Source organism: Lissotriton vulgaris, chromosome 10 (assembly GCF_964263255.1).
Source record: "Lissotriton vulgaris chromosome 10, aLisVul1.2, whole genome shotgun sequence".
Classification (NCBI taxonomy): domain Eukaryota; kingdom Metazoa; phylum Chordata; class Amphibia; order Caudata; family Salamandridae; genus Lissotriton; species Lissotriton vulgaris.
Window position 1 is genome coordinate 56853210 of NC_141698.1, and position 22392 is coordinate 56875601.

The window sequence follows — 22392 nt, forward strand, 5'->3', positions numbered from 1 at the left end:
GCCAAGAAAACATTTTGCTATGAGGGGATTTCAATCAGGACTCATCTGTTCTGGCTCAGTCTCTCCTTCTCAGGTGTCCAGATTATTTGTAGCGTGACAGGCCATCAACTGCCCCAGTGAATTGTAATGTCTTTTCCAGAAATGAAGGTTACTTTCATCACCTTTTGATACTCTTGATTCCACCTCGTGCCTCTTAAATTTATCACCAGACACTTCCTACTCTGTTATCTTATTTCTCTAGGTTCTTTTTTATCCCTTTCTTCCTTTGTAACTGTTTTGTGTTCTTTTCCTCCTTCTTTTCTCCTTCCCCGTTTTTCTCTCTTTTGTTCTGAGTCAATGGCTGATGAGGAAAAATAAGTGCTGGTCCCCAAAATGAGCTCCGGTGGGCCTCATCTGCAAACCCCGGCTCCAGTTAAACGCTTGCTTATCTCCCCGGGAAGGGACCCTTTCTTAAAAATGCCCTTCTTCCAGGGGACCCCTTTCTCTCTTCTGATTCTCTGCCTTCATTAAGCATGTTTTCGAATGGCCATATGAAAGAAGAAGCACCGGTGAAGCTCACCGAGATCAGGCTTCAAGAGGCTTCCTTCTTTCAATCATCTGGCTCAGCGATTATGTCATGAACGCCATCTAGGGAGTTAGGTTGCCCTTGACCTCCTCGTGCATTACAGGTCTTGTGTATGGCTAGCTTCTCCTTCATATTGGGGTCATGGAAGCCACCCTGCAGAAATAACTCATGAACCTGCAGTTCATAAACGCTTCCATACAGTACACACTCCGTATCCAATAGAGACGTAGTCTTATGGCTTGGGTGTCTACCTCAGACCTGGGAAACTGGGTTCGAGTCTCTGCAACGACGCTCAACATCCTGTGATTCTGGGCAAATCAGGTAATCTCCCTGTGCCTAACAAAAATGAATGCGTTAATCTGTAACGAAACTGGTGCTCATGTAAAGCGCTCTGATACCCGATGTCCCTGCCTGGGGGAAGCCGGCTGCCCCAGCCACCCACCCGCCCCTGCCTGAGGGAAGCCGGCTGCCCCAGCCACCCACCCGCCCCTGCCTGAGGGAAGCCGGGTGCCCCAGCCACCCATCCGCCCCTACCTAGGGGAAGCTGGATGCCCCAGCCACCCACCCGTCCCTGCCTGAGGGAAGGTGGGTGCCCTAGCTATCAGACTGCCCCGGGTGGGGGAAGCTGGCTGCCCCAGCCACCCATCCGCCCCTGCGTAGGGAAAGCTGGCTGCCCCAGCTCCCCATCCGCCCCTACATGAGGGAAGCCGACTGCCCCAGCCACCCGTCTGCCCCGGCTTGGGGGAAGCTGGGTGCCCTAGCTACTCGAACGCCACAGGGGGGGGAAGCAGACTGCCCCAGCTACCCATCCGCCCCTACATGGGGAACCCAGCTGCCCCAGCCACCCGCCGCCCCTGTGTGGAGTCCCCTAGAAGCACTGGGAATGTCCTGGTTTGTCAAGTTTAGCTTGAGCGTTCAAGCCCTGGGCACCATGCTGTTTTTCTGGCAGGCGCCGGCTTCAACTGGTTTGTCTTACTCTATTCTTCCCAGGAACAACCTGTTTTTGCCTTGAAAGGGAAAATAACCGTTTTTCTCGTTGTTTCACATGCTTCACACATGTAACAGGCCACAGATACTGCATGAGGTCTTGCATGACCCACGAATACCTGAGGCCATCGTGTTTTTTACCCTTGACCCAGTGTAACCAGCATGGCAGGAGGGATGGTTGAGACAGCAGGCAGCACGCTTTGTCAAAAGTCATTTTGTTCTTAGTGGTGGGGTCAGACAGGAGTTTGGCTTGGGGGAGTGGGGCTGTAGGGATTATTGGCAATTGGTACATTTATATCCAAACTAGGACATTAACATCGAGAAGAGTACTTGGGAATAAAGTCTGCTGGTTTTGGCGCCATTTGCAAAATGTTGAGGACAGTGTAACCCTGGGGGTTAATGTGCAGAATCTATTGACCACGATTCTTGAGGGCACCGAGAAGAAGCATTTACAAAACTACTGGGAGGGAGGGAGGGATGCGAAGGCCAGCACCATAATGGCTTTCTGCTTTGCCAGTTCAGATATTGAACTCCTTGATTGGCTGATGTTCTCCTCCCACTGGGGCTCCAGGTCCTGAGACAGACTCTAGGCAGGAACTTAATCATGTCAAGGGCCGCACTCTCCAGCTTGATTCTAGCCGAGCGCCGGGGCATATTCGTCCATCACCCAGGACGTACTCTTCAGGTCCAGGCAAGTTCTCAATTGGGATGTTTTTCAAAGTCCTGGTGAAAGAGACCCAGTGCTAACACAGGCCTTGTGCTAATCAGGAAATAGCTTTGTTTCATTATTGCTCAGTGAAGGGATCCTGGTTGCTGTTTCTCATCCTACAGATCCAAAGCGTGATGGGTTGAATGCAGTTTGATGCCAGCCATATGCAAATCAGCCTTGACCATGCTCCAATGGGAACTATCAGCCTTGACAATGCTCCAATGGGAACTATCAGCCTTGACCATGCTCCAATGGGAACGATCAGCCTTGACCATGCTCCAATTGGAACGATCAGCCTTGACCATGCTCCAATGGGAACGATCAGCCTTGACAATGCTCCAATGGGAACTATCAGCCTTGACCATGCTCCAATGGGAACGATCAGCCTTGACCATGCTCCAATGGGAACGATCAGCCTTGACCGTGCTCCAATGGGAACGATCAGCCTTGACCATGCTCCAATGGGAATGATCAGCCTTGACCATGCTCCAATGGGAACTCTTTCTCCTCCTAGGCAAACTGAGGCATGGTGGCTTGGGCTACAGGATGCGTGTTCCAGCCTCCAACCAACATATTTAAAATAACTCATAATGTTGCAGGGGCACCTGCGGGGATGGGGCCATTCTCACAGGGCTGGCACTCTGGTAGTAGGGCACATGCTACTCTCAGACATCTCTCAAGCATGCAACACCACCATTCATTTTGTGGCACTTAACGCTATGCGTTGTAACAGCATGCGTTGTAAAAACTGCAATGTAAAGGCATGCATGGTAAAAGCATGCGTTGTAATGTCATACATCCCATCAGATTGCTGGGCACCTGCGGGGATGGGGGCCATGCTCACAGGGCTGGCACTCTGGTAGTAGGGCACATGCTACTCTCAGACATCTCACAAGCATGCAACACCACCATTCATTTTGTGGCACACACTGGGGGTGTAAAGGAGGATCCTAGTATAGGACGGTATGCTTTTTCAAAGAGGACGTCTGTAGACTTCATCCTAAAAAGGCTGCAACATTAAAACTGGTAAACCGGAGGGTTCACTTTAGGACTCCTGGTAAACAAGTAGCGATGGCATCTGTAGGTTGTCTGGAGGTCCCACACCAGGTAAAAAAGACAAATGGAACGCTGAGGGGGAAAGTCATTAAACAGAAAGGTGGGGCAGCTGCAGCAAACTACTACTGTCTTCCCACCCCCACCCTATTCAAACGTGTTAGGAAGAGGTCTACTGAAGGTGCGTTCGAGCGTGAATGGATACACTCTCTCTTTAATGGACCGATTCGGGATTTAATGTTGCGAGCAGGAGCAAAATGGCTTCATGTTTTGAAGAATGTCATAGATATGATGTTAATGCATGCGCTGCAGCCAGTTGGATTTCTGAGTATTCGTCAATGTTTTGCCAAGAAAACATTTTGCTATGAGGGGATTTCAATCAGGACTCATCTGTTCTGGCTCAGTCTCTCCTTCTCAGGTGTCCAGATTATTTGTAGCGTGACAGGCCATCAACTGCCCCAGTGAATTGTAATGTCTTTTCCAGAAATTAAGGTTACTTTCATCACCTTTTGATACTCTTGATTCCACCTTGTGCCTCTTAAATTTACCAACAGACACTTCCTACTCGGTTATCTTATTTCTCTAGGTTCTTTTTCATACCTGCTTTCTTCCTTTGTAACTGTTTTGTGTTCTTTTCCTCCTTCTTTTCTCCTTCTCCGTTTTTCTCTCTTTTGTTCTTGGTCAATGGTTGATGAGAAAAAATAGGCACTGGTCCCCAAAATGAGCTCCGGTGGGTCTCATCTGCAAATCCCGGCTCCAGTTAAACGCTTGCTTATCTCCCCAGGAAGGAACCCCTTCTTTAAAATGCCCTTCTTCTAGGGGACCCCTTTCTCTCTTCTGATTCTCTGCCTTCTTTAAGCATGTTTTCGAAAGGCCAAACGAAAGAAGGAGCACCCGTGAAGCTCACAGAGATCAGACTTCAAGAGGAAAAGCAGGTGTATAGATGACTTCCTTCTTTCAATCATCTGGCTCTGCGATTATGGGAGTTGGCTGTCGCTTGACCTCCTCGTGCATAACAGGCCTTGGGAATGGCTAGCAGCTCTTTCATAGTGCGTGTCATGGAAGCCAACCTGCAGAAATAACTCTTGAACCTGCAGTTCATAGACGCTTCCATACAGTACACACTCCGTTTGAGCACTTTCAGTAAATGTGTTTTTTCCCAACTCATCGGAGAGGCAAGGTACCATCTAGCACTGGTGATTTAAGGCAAGGAGGGTTAGACTAATGTTCTGATTTGTTGCCTTTCACTCAAATTGTGAAGCGCTCTGATATCCTTCGGGATCAAGTTTGCGCTATATAAAACTTTATAAATAAAATAGAGACACCAAGTCAGCTTCAATATAATAACGGATTAAACTCCAACCTAACACCCACCTAACACACCTTGACAATATCTACATCTTCAAGATATCTGAATGAGCTGTTAAAAATAGTAAATCTATACTTATTTAAATTCCCAATATCTACGCCACAGTATTTTTGTAGATGATATCTCTGAACTCGCAATTTCTGACATAGAATCCCGACGCACCTGCATAGATTTGACATGTGTGACCCTCACCAACATAATTGCACAGAGTTGGAGCCCACGGTCCTTCCGGACATACCTGTATAGAGTAGGAGCTGTTGTAGTTTCTGTAAAGATTGGCCACTGGGACGTCAGAGCCGTTTTCCGTGCATTCACTGTAGGGGTATCCCATGTGCTCTGTCTGATCCTGTGAAATGAGGAGACATGTAACACTTGAGTAACCACAGGGAGCAAGTGACAGGCGCATAGCTGCAAAGTGTCTCATATTTGCCGGGACAGTCCCGGCAAGTTGAAGACTGTCCGGGTAATAAACTATCCCGGGACAGTCTTGACAATTGCACTTTGGAGAGATTTGCAGGGAATTAAGATGGGAATGTCAAACTTTAGGCATAAGTAACCGAGTTGGAAAAATTCCCCAATGCAGCTGAATGGGAAGATTTTTCCAACTCAGCTACTTTGGCCTTAAGTTTGAAATGTCCGCCTCAAATCCCTGCAGTTCTCTCTTTATTGAGTAGACCCTATAATCTCACTATTATAAGTAGGCGGAGTTACATTATGCTAAATATGTGGGTTGGGCAGAGTGGGCCGAGCTTTGGAGCGGTGGGTGTGGTACATTTTCAAGTAAGTAATTGATAGCTGTGCTGCTAAGTGGACATGGAAATGTTGTTCAAATATTGGCAACTATGCTGGCATGTCAGATGGGGGTCCCGCTGAAGTAATCTGGTGCCCCATCTCTGTTTGAAACAACCGACGGCCGCCTATTCAGGGCTCCCAGTCCAGTTATGTTCAATGGGCAGAAAGTGTGGGTGCGGTGAAGCACAGTGAAGACAAACATAACCGAAAGGATGCGGCGTGACCCACATGAGGTACTCCAGAGGTTCATACATCTGCAGTGAGGCTTGGCCTCATCTCATCAGACGGGGAACATCCTTTTCAACGCAACTTTTACCACGCAGTGCATTTACGACGCAACTATTACAACGCATGTCATTACAACGCATAGGGCTGGGGGGCGCTCTAGGATAGGGAATAGATTTAATTTACTATCCAACACCTTCCCTACTATCCACGGTGACTGGAGTTGGAATAGTAAATTAAACTATTCACTATCCAGCACCCCTTAACACTATGCGTTGTAAAAACTGCGATGTAAAGGCATGCGTGGTAAAAGCATGCGTTGTAATGTCATACATCTCATCAGACTGCTTTATTTGCTCAAGAAACTCAGCATTTATAGTTTATACTTTTTCAGTCGAAATGATTCTACTCGGTCATGGATCTTTGCTACATGGACTGAACTGAAGTATGGGAACATTAAGATTTGTATGTGTTAAAAATGAGTGTGGGGCCCTCTTCAGGAGACCCCTGCAGCTTGCACCACCCCTTGCCCCTGCCAAGCTGCCACTGACTATACTAAAGCTACTAACCATCACACCCTACAAGTGTGGCATTTACACTATTCCAGGCCCCAAAAGTTATAAGAATAGGATCCTAAAATATGATACCAGTCTGCCCATAGTCTACTCAGTCACTAGTTACTTATTTTCTACGTGGTGTGTGCGGTCATCTATTTTAAAAGCTGGGTCTATTGGATAATTCTAGTCTTTAAACACAAACAAAATGTATGAATGCTTTTTTTAACTATCTTTTTAAATGTTTTATAAATACTAACTCTGAACTAGCTCCTTTTTATATTTAGAACTCTTCTTTCTCTTAATGTTGCAATGCACGCGCACTTTACCTTTGCAAGAAATGTGTTATGTTATGTTATGTTATGTTATGTTATGTTATGTTATGTTATGTTATGTTATGTTATGTTATGTTATGTTATGGGGTGCTTGTAAAGCGCACTGTCACCATGGGTTTCCTGGCGCTGGTTGGAAATGGCCATAAAGGTCGCAATAAATAATTTTTTAATTGAATTGAATGGCTTAGGAGGCAGGTATTAGTTGCTTATAATAAGAAACTACCACCCCTTGCACCCAACTATCCCACCACCCCTCCCACAGCAGTCATTCAGGTAACACAACTGAGAGCAGAGGTCTCAAGTGTGAGTGGCTCAACCAGACCGTGTTTGTATTCACATTCTGAGACTTGTAGTTCCATTGAGCCGGTTATAAAATCTAGCCTACAAATCCCAGAATGCATAGAAAAGTCCTGGGCTGGATGCGCCACTCAGGCCTGAGGCCAGTGAGGCACTCCCCTCGCACCCGGGCAGCGGTGGCGAGGTCTCGCCCAGGCCGCATGTCCTCGGTAGCAGTCTGGCACGAGGCTGGGCCTCGCGGGCGAATGTCTGACATTTCTTGGCCTTGCAGAGATGCTTCCGGCTCTTGGCAGATACACCGGTTCTGCTGCCTCTCTTCAGGACTGTGTGTCCTTGAAATGCATAAAAAAATAACCTGTTTTCGTTCACTTCTTAACTGAAAACACTTGTAGCAAACTGGAGTCATTACGGTGATTTTTATCAGCGATCTCTGAATGGCTCTGGGACGTGCTCTGTCTCGGCTTGGCCCTGTTCCCACCTCCCCGGGGGCCCTGGCCCCGCTCCCATCAGATAGAGACCGATGCGCGCGCGCGCGCGCTCCCTCTTTCGCTCGCTCGCCGGCGCGCGCTCACGTACCACCACCACCGAGATGGAGGTCTCCGCCCCCGCCATGGCGTAGAGGCCCATGTCCTTGGGGAAGGGGTAGTTCCGCTGGTCGTGCACCACCAGCCGCGCAGCCGCCGTAGCCTGTAGGTAGGGGATATAATCTTCCTGGTCAATATCCAGCACGACCTTTAACCCTGTGAGAGGAAAGAAAGAAAAGAAGCGAGTCAGTCACTAGACATGCCGGGTGTAATTTAAATAAGGGGCGCTCGATAGTAACAAGGTCACAGACACCCACGCGTAAGGGGGGGGGGCGTCACTACGGACACAGAAACAGGAGTAAGGTATTATCTCGTGCCCCGAGTGTGTGGTGGTAAGAAGACCCCACTATCAACAGTGCTGCAGGTGCACCAGGGTCCGGGGATGGCATGGGTCGGCTGCCCCCCAAATATAGCTATCAAATATTGGGATGATTTGCGGGTAATTTTTTTGGCTTGCATTACTGCGCGTGGAGGCCCCTATACAGATAGAAATCAACATCAGAGGTAAGTAGTGCAACTGGTGCTATGTAAAGCGCCCTGATACCCGATTCGGGTCAAGGTCGCGCTATATCAAATTCTGTAAAAGAAAACACAAAAAAAATTGTGGAATTGGGGGGCCAGGACACACAGAAAGATACTTTCGGAGTTGCATGGACACAGAGGGCCCTGGCTAAACCGGTTGTTTCAATGCTTAGCCCCGGGGCGCCCCTGGGTGCTCCAGGCTGGGTTGCAGCACCATGGACAGCGGGAGGCGCAGACCGCTCCAGCCCCGCTCTGTTTCGGCCTCGGTTACCCAGGGCCCCGGCGCGCGGGGCTGCAGACCCGATTCCAGTCACTCGGGCAGTCAGTGTGCGCTTTTCCCTCTGTAGTGCCTGTGGCTGTCCCTCGCTCTTCATGTCGCGTGCCTCGTCCTGCCCAGGCCTTCGTGCAGCACCGTGGGCCCTAAGAGGCCTTACTGGGCAGGAGTGCTCGGAGGCTGAACTGGCTCCTCGGGGACCCACTCAATGCCCAGCACCGAGAGCGGCCAGAGCTCTCAGACTGGTCTGTTCCTGCACCAGTGGCACCGTAAAGGTTAATTAAGCCTACTGTAGTAGAGTGACTGATGAGAGGCCTAACAATGTTGGAGCACTGCTCTGGGATTGTACTGGCTCAGAGCAGTCAAGGCGCTGTTTAGCACCAAAACCAGAGAGGGGCCCGACTCCTTCGACACTGAGCGCTGGGGCTATTCACGTCCCCCGCGGCGCGGTTTAAAGAACCTGCAGAGTCATCTCCAGGGCCAAAGCCCACGAGAGACCCATCCTAGCTGCTGTACTGCCCGTGGAGGGCGCACTATTCCATGCCTCGGCCGACTGCACGACCTTAACCTGCACCGTGGAGGGTGAGAGGCCTAATCTGATGTCACAGTCCCCTCGGCCACACCCTAACTCCAGGCCTCCCAGCATCTGACGTCACAGTCCCCTCGGCCACACCCTAACTCCAGGCCTCCCAGCATCTGACGTCACAGTCCCCTCGGCTATCCCGGAACTCCCTAACTCTAGGCCTTCCTGCACTGTGGGCAGTGGGGCCAAGTCCTGATGACGCAGTCCCCGGTCTATCCCCCTGACCGCAGGTCTCGGCCTTCAGGGCCTTCCCCGGCACCATGGACAGTAAAAGGCCTGACCCTGCTGTCGGGGTCCCCTGAGCTATCCCTCTGACCCCAGCCCGGATATCCAGGGACTTCTCCAGCACCATAGCGGGTGAGAGGCCCAGTCTGTGGCAAGGTTCCATGAGCTAACCCCTGACCCCAGGACTCCCCCCTGGAGGCCCTCTCCAGCACCACAGACCCAGAGAGGCCTAAGCAAGCTCCATCGGAAGGCGCTGGCCAGTACTTTAAATGCAAATATAAAAGGTACTCACTCTTTAGAGTACCTGCTGTGACCTGAGAAGTGCCAGTCCTCTCTCCCATTAAATATACTGCAGCAGCTCTGAGAAGTGCCGGTACTCTCACTTTCACATTAAAGAAGTGCATGTACTCAGTAGCGGACAGTACCGGCCCATTTTAAGCACTGGCTCTCCACCGCCGCCCCCAGGTCTGCAGGACGGAGTTCAGTGGCGCGTGGAGGGGCAGAGCTCAGTCCCTCTCTGTGATCAGGGTCCCGGGTGGTACTCACCAAACTCCGCCCCAGGGTTGGCCGCGACCAGCAGGTCCTGCCCTTCCTGGCCCCAGTTGAAGATGAAGCAGTTCCCGTAGTCCGGGTTGTAGATCTGGGTGAAATTTCTGAAAGAAAAAAAAGCAGAAGTGGGCGTGAGAATGAAATTCCTAAAAGAAGAAAAGTACTTTCCCCAAAGTTAAAGTCCCGGCATAAAATGTACAGCTGACATGGAGTAGCGACGCAGGGCGCTGGCTTGCATCGAGGTGCAACGGGAGAGCCCTCTCTGCGTCCAGGGACGGGGGCTCTGTCAGAGGCAGCTCGGAATGAGGTGCACTGGGCCGCGTCCTCAGAGCGGTGTGCGGGGGTCTCAGCACTGGAGTAACCGGGTGTGCTTCGGAGCGCTCTTTCACATACCAAGAGATTTGTGTCGCAGAACGCGGCGCAAGTCCTTCCATGAGATGGGCATCGTGATGCAGGGGCGGCTCTAGGAGCTCAGGAAGGTGTTTGGAAGTGGAACAGAGCCGGAGGCCGCCAAATCCCTGCCAGGGGCCGCCACGCAAATATGTATCCATCCTCAGAGGATTATTATATTAAGGATATATATTGGCGTGGTGGCCCCTGGGGTTTGGTGGCCCTGTGCAGGTGCACAGCTTGCACATGCCTAAGGCCGGCCCTGTTGTGATGAAACACCTGTTGAAACCTTCAGAACAATTAGTGTGGCTTTTCAACCTGTGCAGAGGTCAGCCAACATTTGAAGATGAGGCACACTATACAGGAATCTGTTCAAACAAACCAGCTCTAGTGCAAACAGCCCTTCTCAACGCGCGAGGTGTGTGTGTGTGGGGGAGCCATTTTGATCTCACAGTTGACATGGGGATGTGGTAAAATATGAGACCACAGAAAATGACTTTGTGCAAACCTGTAAAGAGGGCGTCACCCGCCGCCAGGACAATGCACACCGCTGACACAGCCAGATACCGATCAGCAATATTTGGAAACTCGAGATGCAAGTCAGATATGCTCGAATCTTATCAGGCAGTGGTTTCTTTGAAATCCGAGGGTGTTCCCCTGGCTTGCACCCCCTCCCTTCACCCCAGCCGAGGGTTTGATGCTTGGCTTCGAATATTTTCAATCTTCTGTTCACATTCATTTCTAACTAGTTACTGTTGCTGAACAAACAAGTGTGCAGCAGGAAACCAATATAGGTGGGTTAAGAATTTAAAGTAAGGTCAGCCACGGCCAGCAAAAAAGAGCAAATAAAAAGACAGATGAGTCAGGCAGGAACAGGAGCAAGGGAGAAACACAGAGAGCGAGAACATGACATGGAAAATCGTAAATGGGAGAAGCAGTAACAGAACCAGAGATTCGAACCAGGTCGTAGAGCAGCCCAGAGACAGGCACAGAGCCAGAAAGGATTGGAAAGTCAGTACTAAGATCAGCGGGGAAGAACTTGGAGGAGAAAATCATGTTACACGAGACAGAGCTAGAAAGGTAATCAGAGAATCAGGAATACAAATATAGGAGGAAAGGATAGAGCCAAGAATTAGAAACAGGTATAAAAGCAGGGAGACAAGCACCGGGACAAAAAAAAAATAAAATCTGGAATAAGAGCAGGGATGGAAGTAAGAGTCATGCAGGAGAAACAGGCGCACATGAAGAAGAGAGAGAAACAGAGAATCTGAAACAACAACAGAGGGAGGAGGAACAGGGCCTGAAATTAATACCAGGTTTAAGAGCAGTAGAGAGACAAGCACAAAGCAAGAACATTAAATGGAGAATCAAGAATAAGAGCAGCAGCTTATGAAAGAGTCACGGAGGAGAAACAGGGATAAGGCCAGCTGAGAGAGAAACCGAGCTAGAAAGGTAAAGCGAAATCTGAAAAAAAGAGTAGAAGAAAGAGGAACCAGGTATGAGAATATCAGTGAGATAAGCACAAAGCAAGACAATTAAATAGAGAACGAGGAACTAGAGCAGCAGAGGATGTAAGAGTCACAGAGGAGAAACAGGGATAAGGGCTGCTGAGGGAGAAACAGACACTTAAAGAGAGAATAAGAAATAAGAACAGAGGCAGGAAGAACAGGCCTGTAATTAATACCAGGTATAACAACAGTAGAGAGACAAGCATGAAACAAAAAAAATAAATGAAGAATCCGAACCAAGAACAGCAGAGGATGTTAGAGTTATGAAGGAGAAACAGCGATATGGGCAGTTAAGCAAAATACATAGCCAGAAATGTCATCAAAGAGTCAGAAATAAGACTAGAAGAGGGAGGAAATAGGTGTAAGAAAATCAGGGAGAGAAGCACAAAGCAAGAACATTAAATGGAGAATCAGGAACAAGAGCAGCATCTTGTTTAGGGGCCATGGAAGAGAAACAGGGATAAGGGCAGCCGGAAGAGAAACAGAGCTAGAAAGGTAAGCAGAGAACCAAGAATAAGAACAGAAGAGGGAAACTACAAATAAGATTGGGAGAGAAAGAAGCGAAACGAAAGAACATTAAATGGAAAATCACAGATACGAGCAGCAGTGAAAGTAAGAGTCGAAGAGAAGAAAATGGATAACGGCAGCCGAGAGAGAAACAGAAACTTGAAGTAAACAGAGGACCAGGAATCAGAACAGAGGGGAGAGGAGTAAGGCCAAGGATTAGAACAAGGTTTAAGAGCAACAGAGTGAAGCAGCAAACAGAAACAATACATGGAGAATCAGGAATGCGAGCAGGCGTGGAAGTAAGAGTCAGAGAGGTGAACAAGGGACAAGGGCAGCCGAGAGAGAAACCAAGTTATAAAGGTAAAAGGAGAACTAGAAATGTGAAGATATATAAAAAGAGCAGAGATAGAAGCGCAAAGCAAGAAGAATACATGGTAAATCAGGTTACGCGCAGCTGCTGAAGAAAGAGTCGTGAAGGGACAAGGGAGAACAGAGAGTACTGCAGTAGAGAGAAACAAAGGCAGAAAGTAATAGGGGATAAGAACTGAGGGTGGAGGAACAAGGCCCGCAATTGATACCAGGGATAAGAGCAGCAGTGAAAGCAGAGAGGTGGAGACAACCAGCAGTAGGAACAGCAATGAAAGGACTAGAGCTATGAAGGGAAAACATGAAAAGCACCGTTAAAAAACAGAAGACTAGATACAAAAAATTAAATGAATGATCAAGTATAAGAGTGACTGGGAAATAAATTGAGACACTAAACAAGCAGGAAAATTAGGAGTAGGAACAGTTGAGAACAGAGAGGCAGGAAAAGGGACCGAGACACAGGAATTAAAGTTCCAGAGGATGGAAAAAGTTAGGAAGAGGGGATGAGAGCTAGGAATGAAAGCTTCAGAGGAAAAGTGTGAGGCAGAAAACACGAAGTAGAATAGAAGCAGCAGGAGGAAGGATGAGAACCAGGGAAAAGGCAAGAGAACAAGCAACAAGAATAGCAGACAAAAGAAGAGAGCTAGAGAATTCAAGAGCATATTAGGAACACTAGAAGTGAAGAAAGCAAAAGAGCCAGAGTTAATGAGGGCAGGAGAGAGATCTTAATGTGACTCGTACAGAGGCAAACAGGAATAAGCAAAGCAGAGAGGGAAATGGAGAACTGGAGAGATGATAAAAGAAGTCAGTGTAGTCAACAGGAACACAGAGCAAGAGAGCCAGCAATGGGAGAAGAAGAGATGGAAGAAAATACAGGAAACCGAAGCGACAACCAGGAATAACATGAAGGGGGTGCAGACAGATAACGAAAACAAGAATGAAAACAGCACTGAAACGAAGAATATGAGGAAAAAATGAGCGTGTAGAATCAACATCAAGCAGCAACCAAACAAGAGTAGAATAGGATCTAAGGTAGAAGACCCAGGACTATGAACAGCAGAGGAAGATAGAGCCAAGAAACAAACAGAAGTAGGAATAAAAGCTGCAGAGCAAGGGACTGAATCATGAAACAGAACACCAGGAATAAGAGCATCCAAGGATTGAGCCGCGAAACAAAGAGAACCAGGAATACGAGTATCAGAAGAAGGAATCAAGCCAGGAAACAAAGAGAACCAGAAATAGAAGCAGCAGAGCAAGGGTTTGAGCCAAGAACAGAGAGAACCAGGAATATGGGCAACAGAGGAGGGAAACAACCACAAAACAAAGCGAACCAGGAATATTGGCAGTAGACGTAAGTAAACAACCACAAAACAAAGAGAACCAGGAATAAGAGCAGCAGAGCAAGGGTTTGAGCCAAGAACAGAGAGAACCAGGAATATGGGCAGTAGAGGAGAGGAAGCAACCCCAAAATGGGGGAACCAAGAATAAGAGCAGTAGAGGAGAGGAAACAACCTCAAAACAAAGAGGACCAGGAATAAAAACAGCAGAGGAGGGGAAACAACCACAAAACAAAGAGAACCAGGAATACGAGCAGGAGAGCCAGGGTTTGAGCCAAGAAACAGAGAGAACCAGGAATATTGGCAGCAGAGGAGAGGAAACAACCCCAACAAAAAGAGAACCCAGAATAAGAGTAGTAGAGGAGAGGAAACAACCTCAAAACAAAGAGAACCAGGAATAAAAGCAGCAGAGGAGGGGAAACAACCACAAAACAAAGAGAACCAGGAATAAGAGCAGCAGAGCCAGGGTTTGAGCCAAGAAACAGAGAGAACCAGGAATATTGGCAGCAGAGGAGAGGAAACAACCCCAACAAAAAGAGAACCCAGAATAAGAGTAGTAGAGGAGAGGAAACAACCTCAAAACAAAGAGAACCAGGAATAAAAGCAGCAGAGGAGGGGAAACAACCACAAAACAAAGAGAACCAGGAATAAGAGCAGCAGAGCCAGGGTTTGAGCCAATAACAGAGAGAACCAGGAATATGGGCAGTAGAGGAGAGGAAACAACCCCAACAAAAAGAGAACCCAGAATAAGAGCAGTAGAGGAGAGGAAAAAACCCCAACAAAAAGAGAACCCAGAATAAGAGCAGTAGAGGAGAGGAAACAACCATAAAACAAAGAGAACCAGGAATAAGAGCAGCAGAGCCAGGGTTTGAGCCAAGAAACAGAGAGAACCAGGAATATGGGCAGTAGAGGAGAGGAAGCAACCCCAAAATGGGGGAACCAAGAATAAGAGCAGTAGAGGAGAGGAAACAACCTCAAAACAAAGAGGACCAGGAATAAAAACAGCAGAGGAGGGGAAACAACCACAAAACAAAGAGAACCAGGAATACGAGCAGCAGAGCCAGGGTTTGAGCCAATAACAGAGAGAACCAGGAATTTGGGCAGTAGAGGAGAGGAAACAACCCCAACAAAAAGAGAACCCAGAATAAGAGCAGTAGAGGAGGGGAAAAACCCCCAACAAAAAGAGAACCCAGAATAAGAGCAGTAGAGGAGAGGAAACAACCATAAAACAAAGAGAACCAGGAATAAGAGCAGCAGAGCCAGGGTTTGAGCCAAGAAACAGAGAGAAACAGGAATATGGGCAGTAGAGGAGAGGAAAAAACCCCAACAAAAAGAGAACCCAGAATAAGAGCAGTAGAGGAGAGGAAACAACCATAAAACAAAGAGAACCAGGAATAAGAGCATCAGAGGAGGGGAAACAACCACAACACAAAGAGAACCAGGAATAAGAGCTTTAGAGGAGGGGAAACAACCACACAACAAAGAACCAGGAATAAGAGCAGCATAGCAAGGATTCGAGCCAAGAAACAAACAGAAGTAGGTATAAAAGCTGCAGGAATTGAATCAGGAAGCAGAGAAACCCTGGAATTAGAGCCAGAAAGGAATTGAGCCAGAGAACAAAGAGAACCAGGAATAAGAGTGTCAGAGGAAAGGCCACTGCTTACTATATAGGGCGATAATGGCGGCTATTAGGCATGAATAGTAGCGGGAGCGGAGAGAACCTAAATTACATCAGGGCTGCCGTCTTATCTGTGTCTCCTTGGGAGACACTAGGGCCATTTTGGGCCTCTATCGAGCCCACAGAACTGAAATAGATGCTCCTTTGGACGCACTAATGGGCAAGTGGGAGGCGGACATGGGAATACCCATTACAGATGGAGACTGGGGAGAAAATATTGGAATGGACACCATAGGTCTCTAGTACTGCACGATTTAGGTTGATCAATGTTTATTTCTTACATAGGGCATATTTCACTCCTGGCAAAATCAAAACATTCTTCCAGCATGCCCAAGATGTGGGGCTATTGAGCAGGAATGCTCCATACTGTCTGGGACTGCCCGCATATTGGAGAGATGCAATTGCATTAGTCAGTGACATCAAAGACTGCATTATTTGTGGGACGCCAGTGGTGTATCTGCTTGGTCTATACCCACGTACTGCCAAATGCAAAATGATGACAGAATTGATCGATTTAGCCCTTATTCAAGCTAAAAGACAAATCGCACCCAAATGGAAATCAGTGATAAGCTCTACAGTCGATGGGTGGATGGGGGAACTGCTTAGATGGGCGTCACCCTCCTCATTCAGAGAAGCAAAGAAAGGCAAGGATTCTATAGAGGCTGCTAGAGCAAAGGATGGTCTGATGGAAGATCTCAAAGGCGACAACGTGTCTTGGACAGTGAGTTTTCTCTGCGAGGATAAGGGGCTGTGGCATCAGGACAGGCCCACCAAGTGATATCTGCTCAGGAAGGATGGGCTGACCGTCGCAAGGTGCTACTCAAACACAAACTGGAGATCACTTAACTTTCCATTGAGCAACTTGCAGAAGCATTAGGGACATATGGGGCTATTAGCATTTAAAAGCGGCCTGGATCAGCTACACACTACACTGCTATGGGACACCAGACAAGACAGAAATGGGGGTTGGGGGAAAGAGGCCATGGGTAGGGGTGGACAGAACTCGTAGAGTTTCACTCTGTGGAATTCCGCGGAGTTACATAAAAACTCTGCGAGATTCTGAGGAGTTCTGTGAACTGGTGGAAATCAGCGCGTTGTGCTGCATGCACTCATTAGGTTTCGCCTGGCCGTAGCACTGCGCAGCAGTGCTCGGGCAGGCAAAATCTTTTGAACTACAGTATGGGGCTTTAACCCGCCTCTCTCTTCCATTGGCTAGTTTTTAGAGCTGGGAGCTTGTTCTGAGCTGTAAAGAAGTGCGAACGGCCACACGCAGTACACCAGAGGGCACTGCTTCTTTTTGCCACTTGAGTAGATTTTCTACTTGAGCAGCAATTTTTCTCACCATGAACGGTTGTGACCTACTGCAACCAATCGCGTTTTTAAATCTCACCTGGAGCCATTTTAGCACCTGAAAATCGAACTTGGAGATTCAAATTTGTGCTCGGCAACTTGCGGTTGGCGTTTCCGCATGCCAGAAATAACTCAGACATACGGCAGTTGGTGGAGCTGTGCCGGAACTCCGTGTTCAAGTAGAACTTGGCGTGTGAATAACTCTGCGAACTTCGCGGAGTGGAATTTTCACCCACTCCTAGTAAAGGGATGGGAAGCTGATCGTTCAAGAGGCATTAGAGATGTGAACAATAGGACTAAATCTGGTGGAATATGGGAAAGAAGGTATAGACTGTCCTTGCTAATGGCTACAGAAGGAGGAGTGTTCTTACCCAATTTTAGTTTTCATATTTTTGACCTGTAACTTAATGAAGACTAGCAGTCCATCACTGTGAATGTTCTAATGTAAAAATGCAAACAATATCTTTTGCTTAATTTTTTTTTAAAAAAAGAGCATGCGAGGAAGGAATCAATCTGTGAAACAAACAGAACCAGGAATAAAAGCAGCAGGACAAGAGTTTGAGCTAAGAAACAGGGTACAAAGAATAAGGCAAAAGAGGTGGTGGAGCAGAGACAAGATGGGAATGAGGTCACAAGTAAGTGTGCATCACCAGGAAGTCCCAGGAGGACCCAGGGCGTGGCCTGTACCTGTAGCTGCACTCCTGCCCAGCAAACAGGCAGGTGAGGATCATGTCTTCTGGTTCGTGCCCAAGTTCAATTCTTTCCTCTAGGGACAGCTTTGAAAAGATTTCAGAGAACTGCAGAGTGTACCACTCAGTGACCGCCTGGATGCCGCTGGTGAAGTTCCGGTAGGAGCAGTCTGTCCCATTATTATTGCACTAGAGAACAGGCGACAAGGCAAAGTCAAGGCGTGAATTAAAACCCAGAATCAAAACTTCAAGACTTGGAGAGAAGTAACAAACAAACATTGCTCGGTTGGAAATGGCGGCATGGCTTTGGTAAATTCACAGAACTTTCTTTGTAGGATTTAAACTAAATTTGTTATCGCAAACATTTGTGAGATATCTGCCTAACTGCAAACTGAGATCAGAGATGGCGGGCCTGGTTGGGGTCCTAACATTCAGATGTTCCTGTTTTGAATTCCCTTGTACTTAAAAACTTTTCTGGAGTTCAGTTCATTTACACAGAAGGGCGTCACAAATGGAGCCCATTGAGATCAGGTCCAGGGGTGTAACACAGGCCCCCGCAGCCCACGCGGTGCGGCGGGGCCCCTAGCTCCAAGATGCCCCCTCGGCACTGAACTCTGGCCGGGACAGCTCCAGAGGTTACGGGGGGGGGATAGGTGGATGCAGCTAATGGCGCTCACCTACTGCTCTACTGACATAAGAGATGGGGCTACTGAAGTAATCAGGGATTTCAAGTTCAATGGCTCCCTCTTCATTCCCCAAATAAAGAAAGTTCTCAACTATTTTTAAGGTGCATGGGAGCTCTCGGAGACCTCAACCATGCGCACTTGAGGACATGTCTTGCACGGTGAGATCCAGCTCGGACTCCCACAGCACTTCATTTCCTCCACTGCAGATCTCATAACCAACCAGACTTCAATTTTTAAGGGATCTAAGGTACTTCTGCAGGACCTCCAGAGCAATCTCATGATTTAAGACGCTTTGCACTTCTATTAATCTAATGCAGATTTGCTCAAATCCCTGGGTTGGGGATGCAAAGGGGTCACCTACAAAGCAGCAATGGGGTTAACGTACAGAGCTAGGGCAAGAAAGAGAGTACAAAGTAGTTTAGCATATTTCAAATAAAGAGCGTAGGGTCAGAGCACTGCTGAACGTGGACAGTTAAAGAAAAATAAAGTCAGGCCAATGCTGGTCTTGATGCTTCACCAAGATCTCTGAATTATCTCTCATCTCCCCAGAGACCCTACCAACAACCCAGAGAGGTTGCATCCTGAGTGCAAAGGAACAGAACTTACCATTTGAATGGCCACTTTATACCGGTCTCCATAGGACGTCAGATTGTTACCCGAGGGCTTTGAACTGTTAAGGTATGGGTACCTAGGGTTTTGATCTAAAATGTTGATCACAACAGGGTCATCCGGGTCGGACTGATCGATGACTACCAACGGAAGATATTTCCAGAGGCCGACATCCAGGGACCTAGATTCGTTTTCTGTGAGCACGGGCTCTGTCCCGTCTCCATCACTGGATTTCTGGATCCGCTTTAGGGCAGTGGCCACCACATTATCCAGGTCACTCAAGAGATGTTTGACCTTGGAGTACCTGCAAAGGGGAGAAGATTTGTGATCACAGCTCTTGCCAATAAATCAGATCTGAGGAGAACAAAACGTTATTAACATTAACTATGACTTTTTATACAGAACATGGTACAAACTAAATTGTCTTTCGAGGGTTAAATATTAGATGTCATTATTCTGCAAACCACTGGTACTATTTGCAATTGATTGTTATAAAGTTTACTTATGTGTTTAAATTAGTTATACCGCAGATAGCTGAATTTCTGGAGCCCAACTGACCTGATTTTCTAATGTTTGCCAACATTTGCAATGCTCACACCCCTAATCTTTCATTATTTAGTTTCATTTTGATATACAACCTGCAGTCTCTGCCTACATTGTATTTTTTGTAGTGATTTCTAAGAGATGTCTAGTGGATTACTAGGAATTTCTTGGAGTAAGAATCCAAGGTGAAATACAGACTCCTTCTTACAGGACAACCCTGTAGGAATATTTTAAGAGGTCAAAAGAGAAAGATGTGTCACCTATCTGGATATTAACAAAGCTGAAATAGATGAGCAACTAGGACAGCTCTATACAATGATTTCCTATAGACTGACATTTTGCAGGAAGTTGATTTCAAGCAGAAGAGAACTGTCACCTGCTTCACATCATGTATTCCACCAAAGGTGATTCTGTGCAATTCCCATCTGCATGTGCAGCTGCACCACTTGTCCAAGAAGATATCATCCAATTTGAATGTTACAAGCCTCACATTTTAAATTGTGTACATTTTTTCCAAATAAATCTAATGAATCAACTGATAAATACAGAAGAATTCAGATTATGTTGTTCTTCCATGGAAACAAGTGCAACTGTTTGACAGTTGTACACAATTGTAACTGTGAGGCATGTAACATTCAAATTGTCTGATGTCTTCTTGTTCCATTGCGCTTTAAATGAATTAGTACCTTTTTGATTCCTTTTGATAAGAATCTGCTTTTTAACATAGACCCGTGTGTTTGAATTGATAATTTGCTGTGAAACAGTTTCTTTGATATGATTTGATATATTTATATATTTTCAACCAAACAATTATAACTGTTCATAAATTGTGTTTATATACATTGACTAATTCTAGACAAAAGAAATTACTTTGCAAGATAGTCAGCCAAACTTGCATTTTATATCAAAAAGAAATCAACTGGCAAGAAAGTTATACATACTTCCATGAAGCAAAGAACACACACTATTGAGAATCTGGTATTAGAATAAATCCCTTGAAGACACACTTACCAGTTTATAATATTTTGCCCAAGCTGCCAAGGGTTGATTGGGTTACCCATTTGTTACACTTAAAACCATAGTAGGCAGCTACCTTCTGACGCCACCACAACAGACCACAAGAGGGCATCGGATTGCAGTAAATGGCCCAAAGCTTGATGACTCAAATGGTAAGCTTGCATTTTGAGGTGCACTTGCACTAGAACTTTTCACACCTGTATCACAACACATTCAAGTGACAGTAATGCTTTAATTATATGTACTAGTGTGTCCCGTTTACCAATTCCACCACTCCCCATGCGGAAATACCAACAACTAGGGAAGAAGATGTGGTCTAATAGCTCAAGAATCAGTTGTGGAACCTGGCAATCCCATGCTTCCTACTAAACAATTTGCGTGCACTCGGCACTGCCTGGAGACCTGCACAACCACTAGACGCTGGGGATCTACCTGGAGATAAGGCCCTGTGACACGGAGGCCCGTGGGACCCGCCTGCGCCACCTGGAGCGGAGGAAAGACGCTTCAGATCCTGGTTGCGGTGAGTGGGGGGCGGCGCACTCTTCACCAGAGACTGTGGAGGCGGCACTGGTGGGGGCCTGGGCTGCACCCTGCGAGCTGTGGCCAGGTGTCTGAGAGCTAGGGGAGAGCGGCGGAGAGTACTGGCGTGGGCCTGGAGCCTGGATGACTGTGGTGCAGGCAAACTGTTTGGCATCAGGACAAATGGCGGTGGCTGAGATTAATTACAGAGAATTGGGGAGCGACAGTGATGGGGATTCACTGGTACGCCTTTGTGACTGTTGGTGTTATACAAGTCTATCGCTCTTGAGGGGTGTGGTTACATTCCCCCTGTTCCTCGTTGCAAGGATATAACTACCTTTTGAGCAGTGATCATCAGGCCTGATTCACAGAACTAACTTAAGACAAAATCCTAAACTTGATACTTTTGGTATTCACAGAAGTTAGGATTTTGTCTTAAGTTTGTCTTAAGACAGACTTAAGACAGACTTAAGACAAAATCCTAACTTAAGTCTGTCTTAAGTCTGTCTTAAGACAAACTTAAGACAAAATCCTAACTTAAGTCTGTCTTAAGACAAACTTCAGACAAAATCCTAACTTCTGTGAATACCAAAAGTAGTAAGTTTAGGATTTTGTCTTAAGTTAGTTCTGTGAATCGGGCCCTATATGGGCACTGCTATTTCAGGGGTATCTTACCGCTCCACTGTGTAGGCTACATTATAGCTGTGCTTTCAGTGCCTTTCTGCCCAGACTACAGTCCGCTATGGGTCACTTTAACTTCATCCTGAATTTCCGGGAGAACTTATGCCTGCTCTCTCGGACATACGTGTCCTCTACAGAGAACCCTGCAGTCCAGGAGTTGGCCTTCATTGGGTTCATGATTTTCTCCCTCAGCCTCATGATGCTGTGCTATCTCCCCTTGATGATGACTGGGTTAAACACTGTTGGTTCTGAGCATCATCCTCTGCACCCAAGAACTTAATATGAAAACATCTCGATTACTGATGTGCAGCATACTATAAACTTCTGTGAATTGAGAAGTAAAAAAATCGAATTACTAACTGTGTGCTTCATGTCCTCGATGGCAAAGTTTCTGGAATGGCCTGTGCTAGGCTTTTACCTTAGAGATGGGGCAAACTCATGCCGCTGAGAGAAATTAGTCCGTCCCCCAAACTGATGCTGTTTGTTCCCATTAAGTACTCTCTCTCTCTTTGTCTACCGGCTTTGCTCTTATCCCCTCTACCCTTGCCTGCTACACCGCTAGCCCCCTGCCTTTTTGTGCCCTTTGACCAAGCACTCCTTCTCCCCTTGTTGGGGAAAGGTCCAATATTTATACTCTGGAGTCTCAGCGAACCCGCTGAGAGAGTCCACAGCGCTAAGGGAGCCACCCACAGCTGAGGTATGGTATGGCACCCCTTGCCAAAGCACTCCCTCTCCCCTTTTTGGGGAGGATCCAGTTTGTAGGCCTTGGAGTCTCAGAGACCCCTCTGAGAGAGTCCACTGCCTATAGGGAGCCTCTCGCAACAGAAATGATACCACTTCCCCTGGGATCACAGGTTACCGGACTTTGGACGCAGCTTTGACTTGTCTA

At 47.2% G+C, this 22392-nt stretch overlaps 1 protein-coding gene across 1 annotated transcript in view; it reads right to left on the reverse strand.

Annotated features, from left to right (window-relative positions):
• SCNN1B (sodium channel epithelial 1 subunit beta) overlaps positions 1 to 22392 on the reverse strand; it is a 163674-nt gene that overhangs the window by 67567 nt on the left and 73715 nt on the right. The window contains exons 3-7 of the mRNA XM_086940444.1: positions 18741 to 19047; positions 17447 to 17637; positions 9621 to 9727; positions 7463 to 7626; positions 4922 to 5029 (exon numbers count right to left, since the gene is read on the reverse strand). Coding sequence (XP_086796570.1) covers positions 4922 to 5029; positions 7463 to 7626; positions 9621 to 9727; positions 17447 to 17637; positions 18741 to 19047 — 877 coding nt within the window. The remainder of the gene's footprint in view (positions 1 to 4921; positions 5030 to 7462; positions 7627 to 9620; positions 9728 to 17446; positions 17638 to 18740; positions 19048 to 22392) is intronic.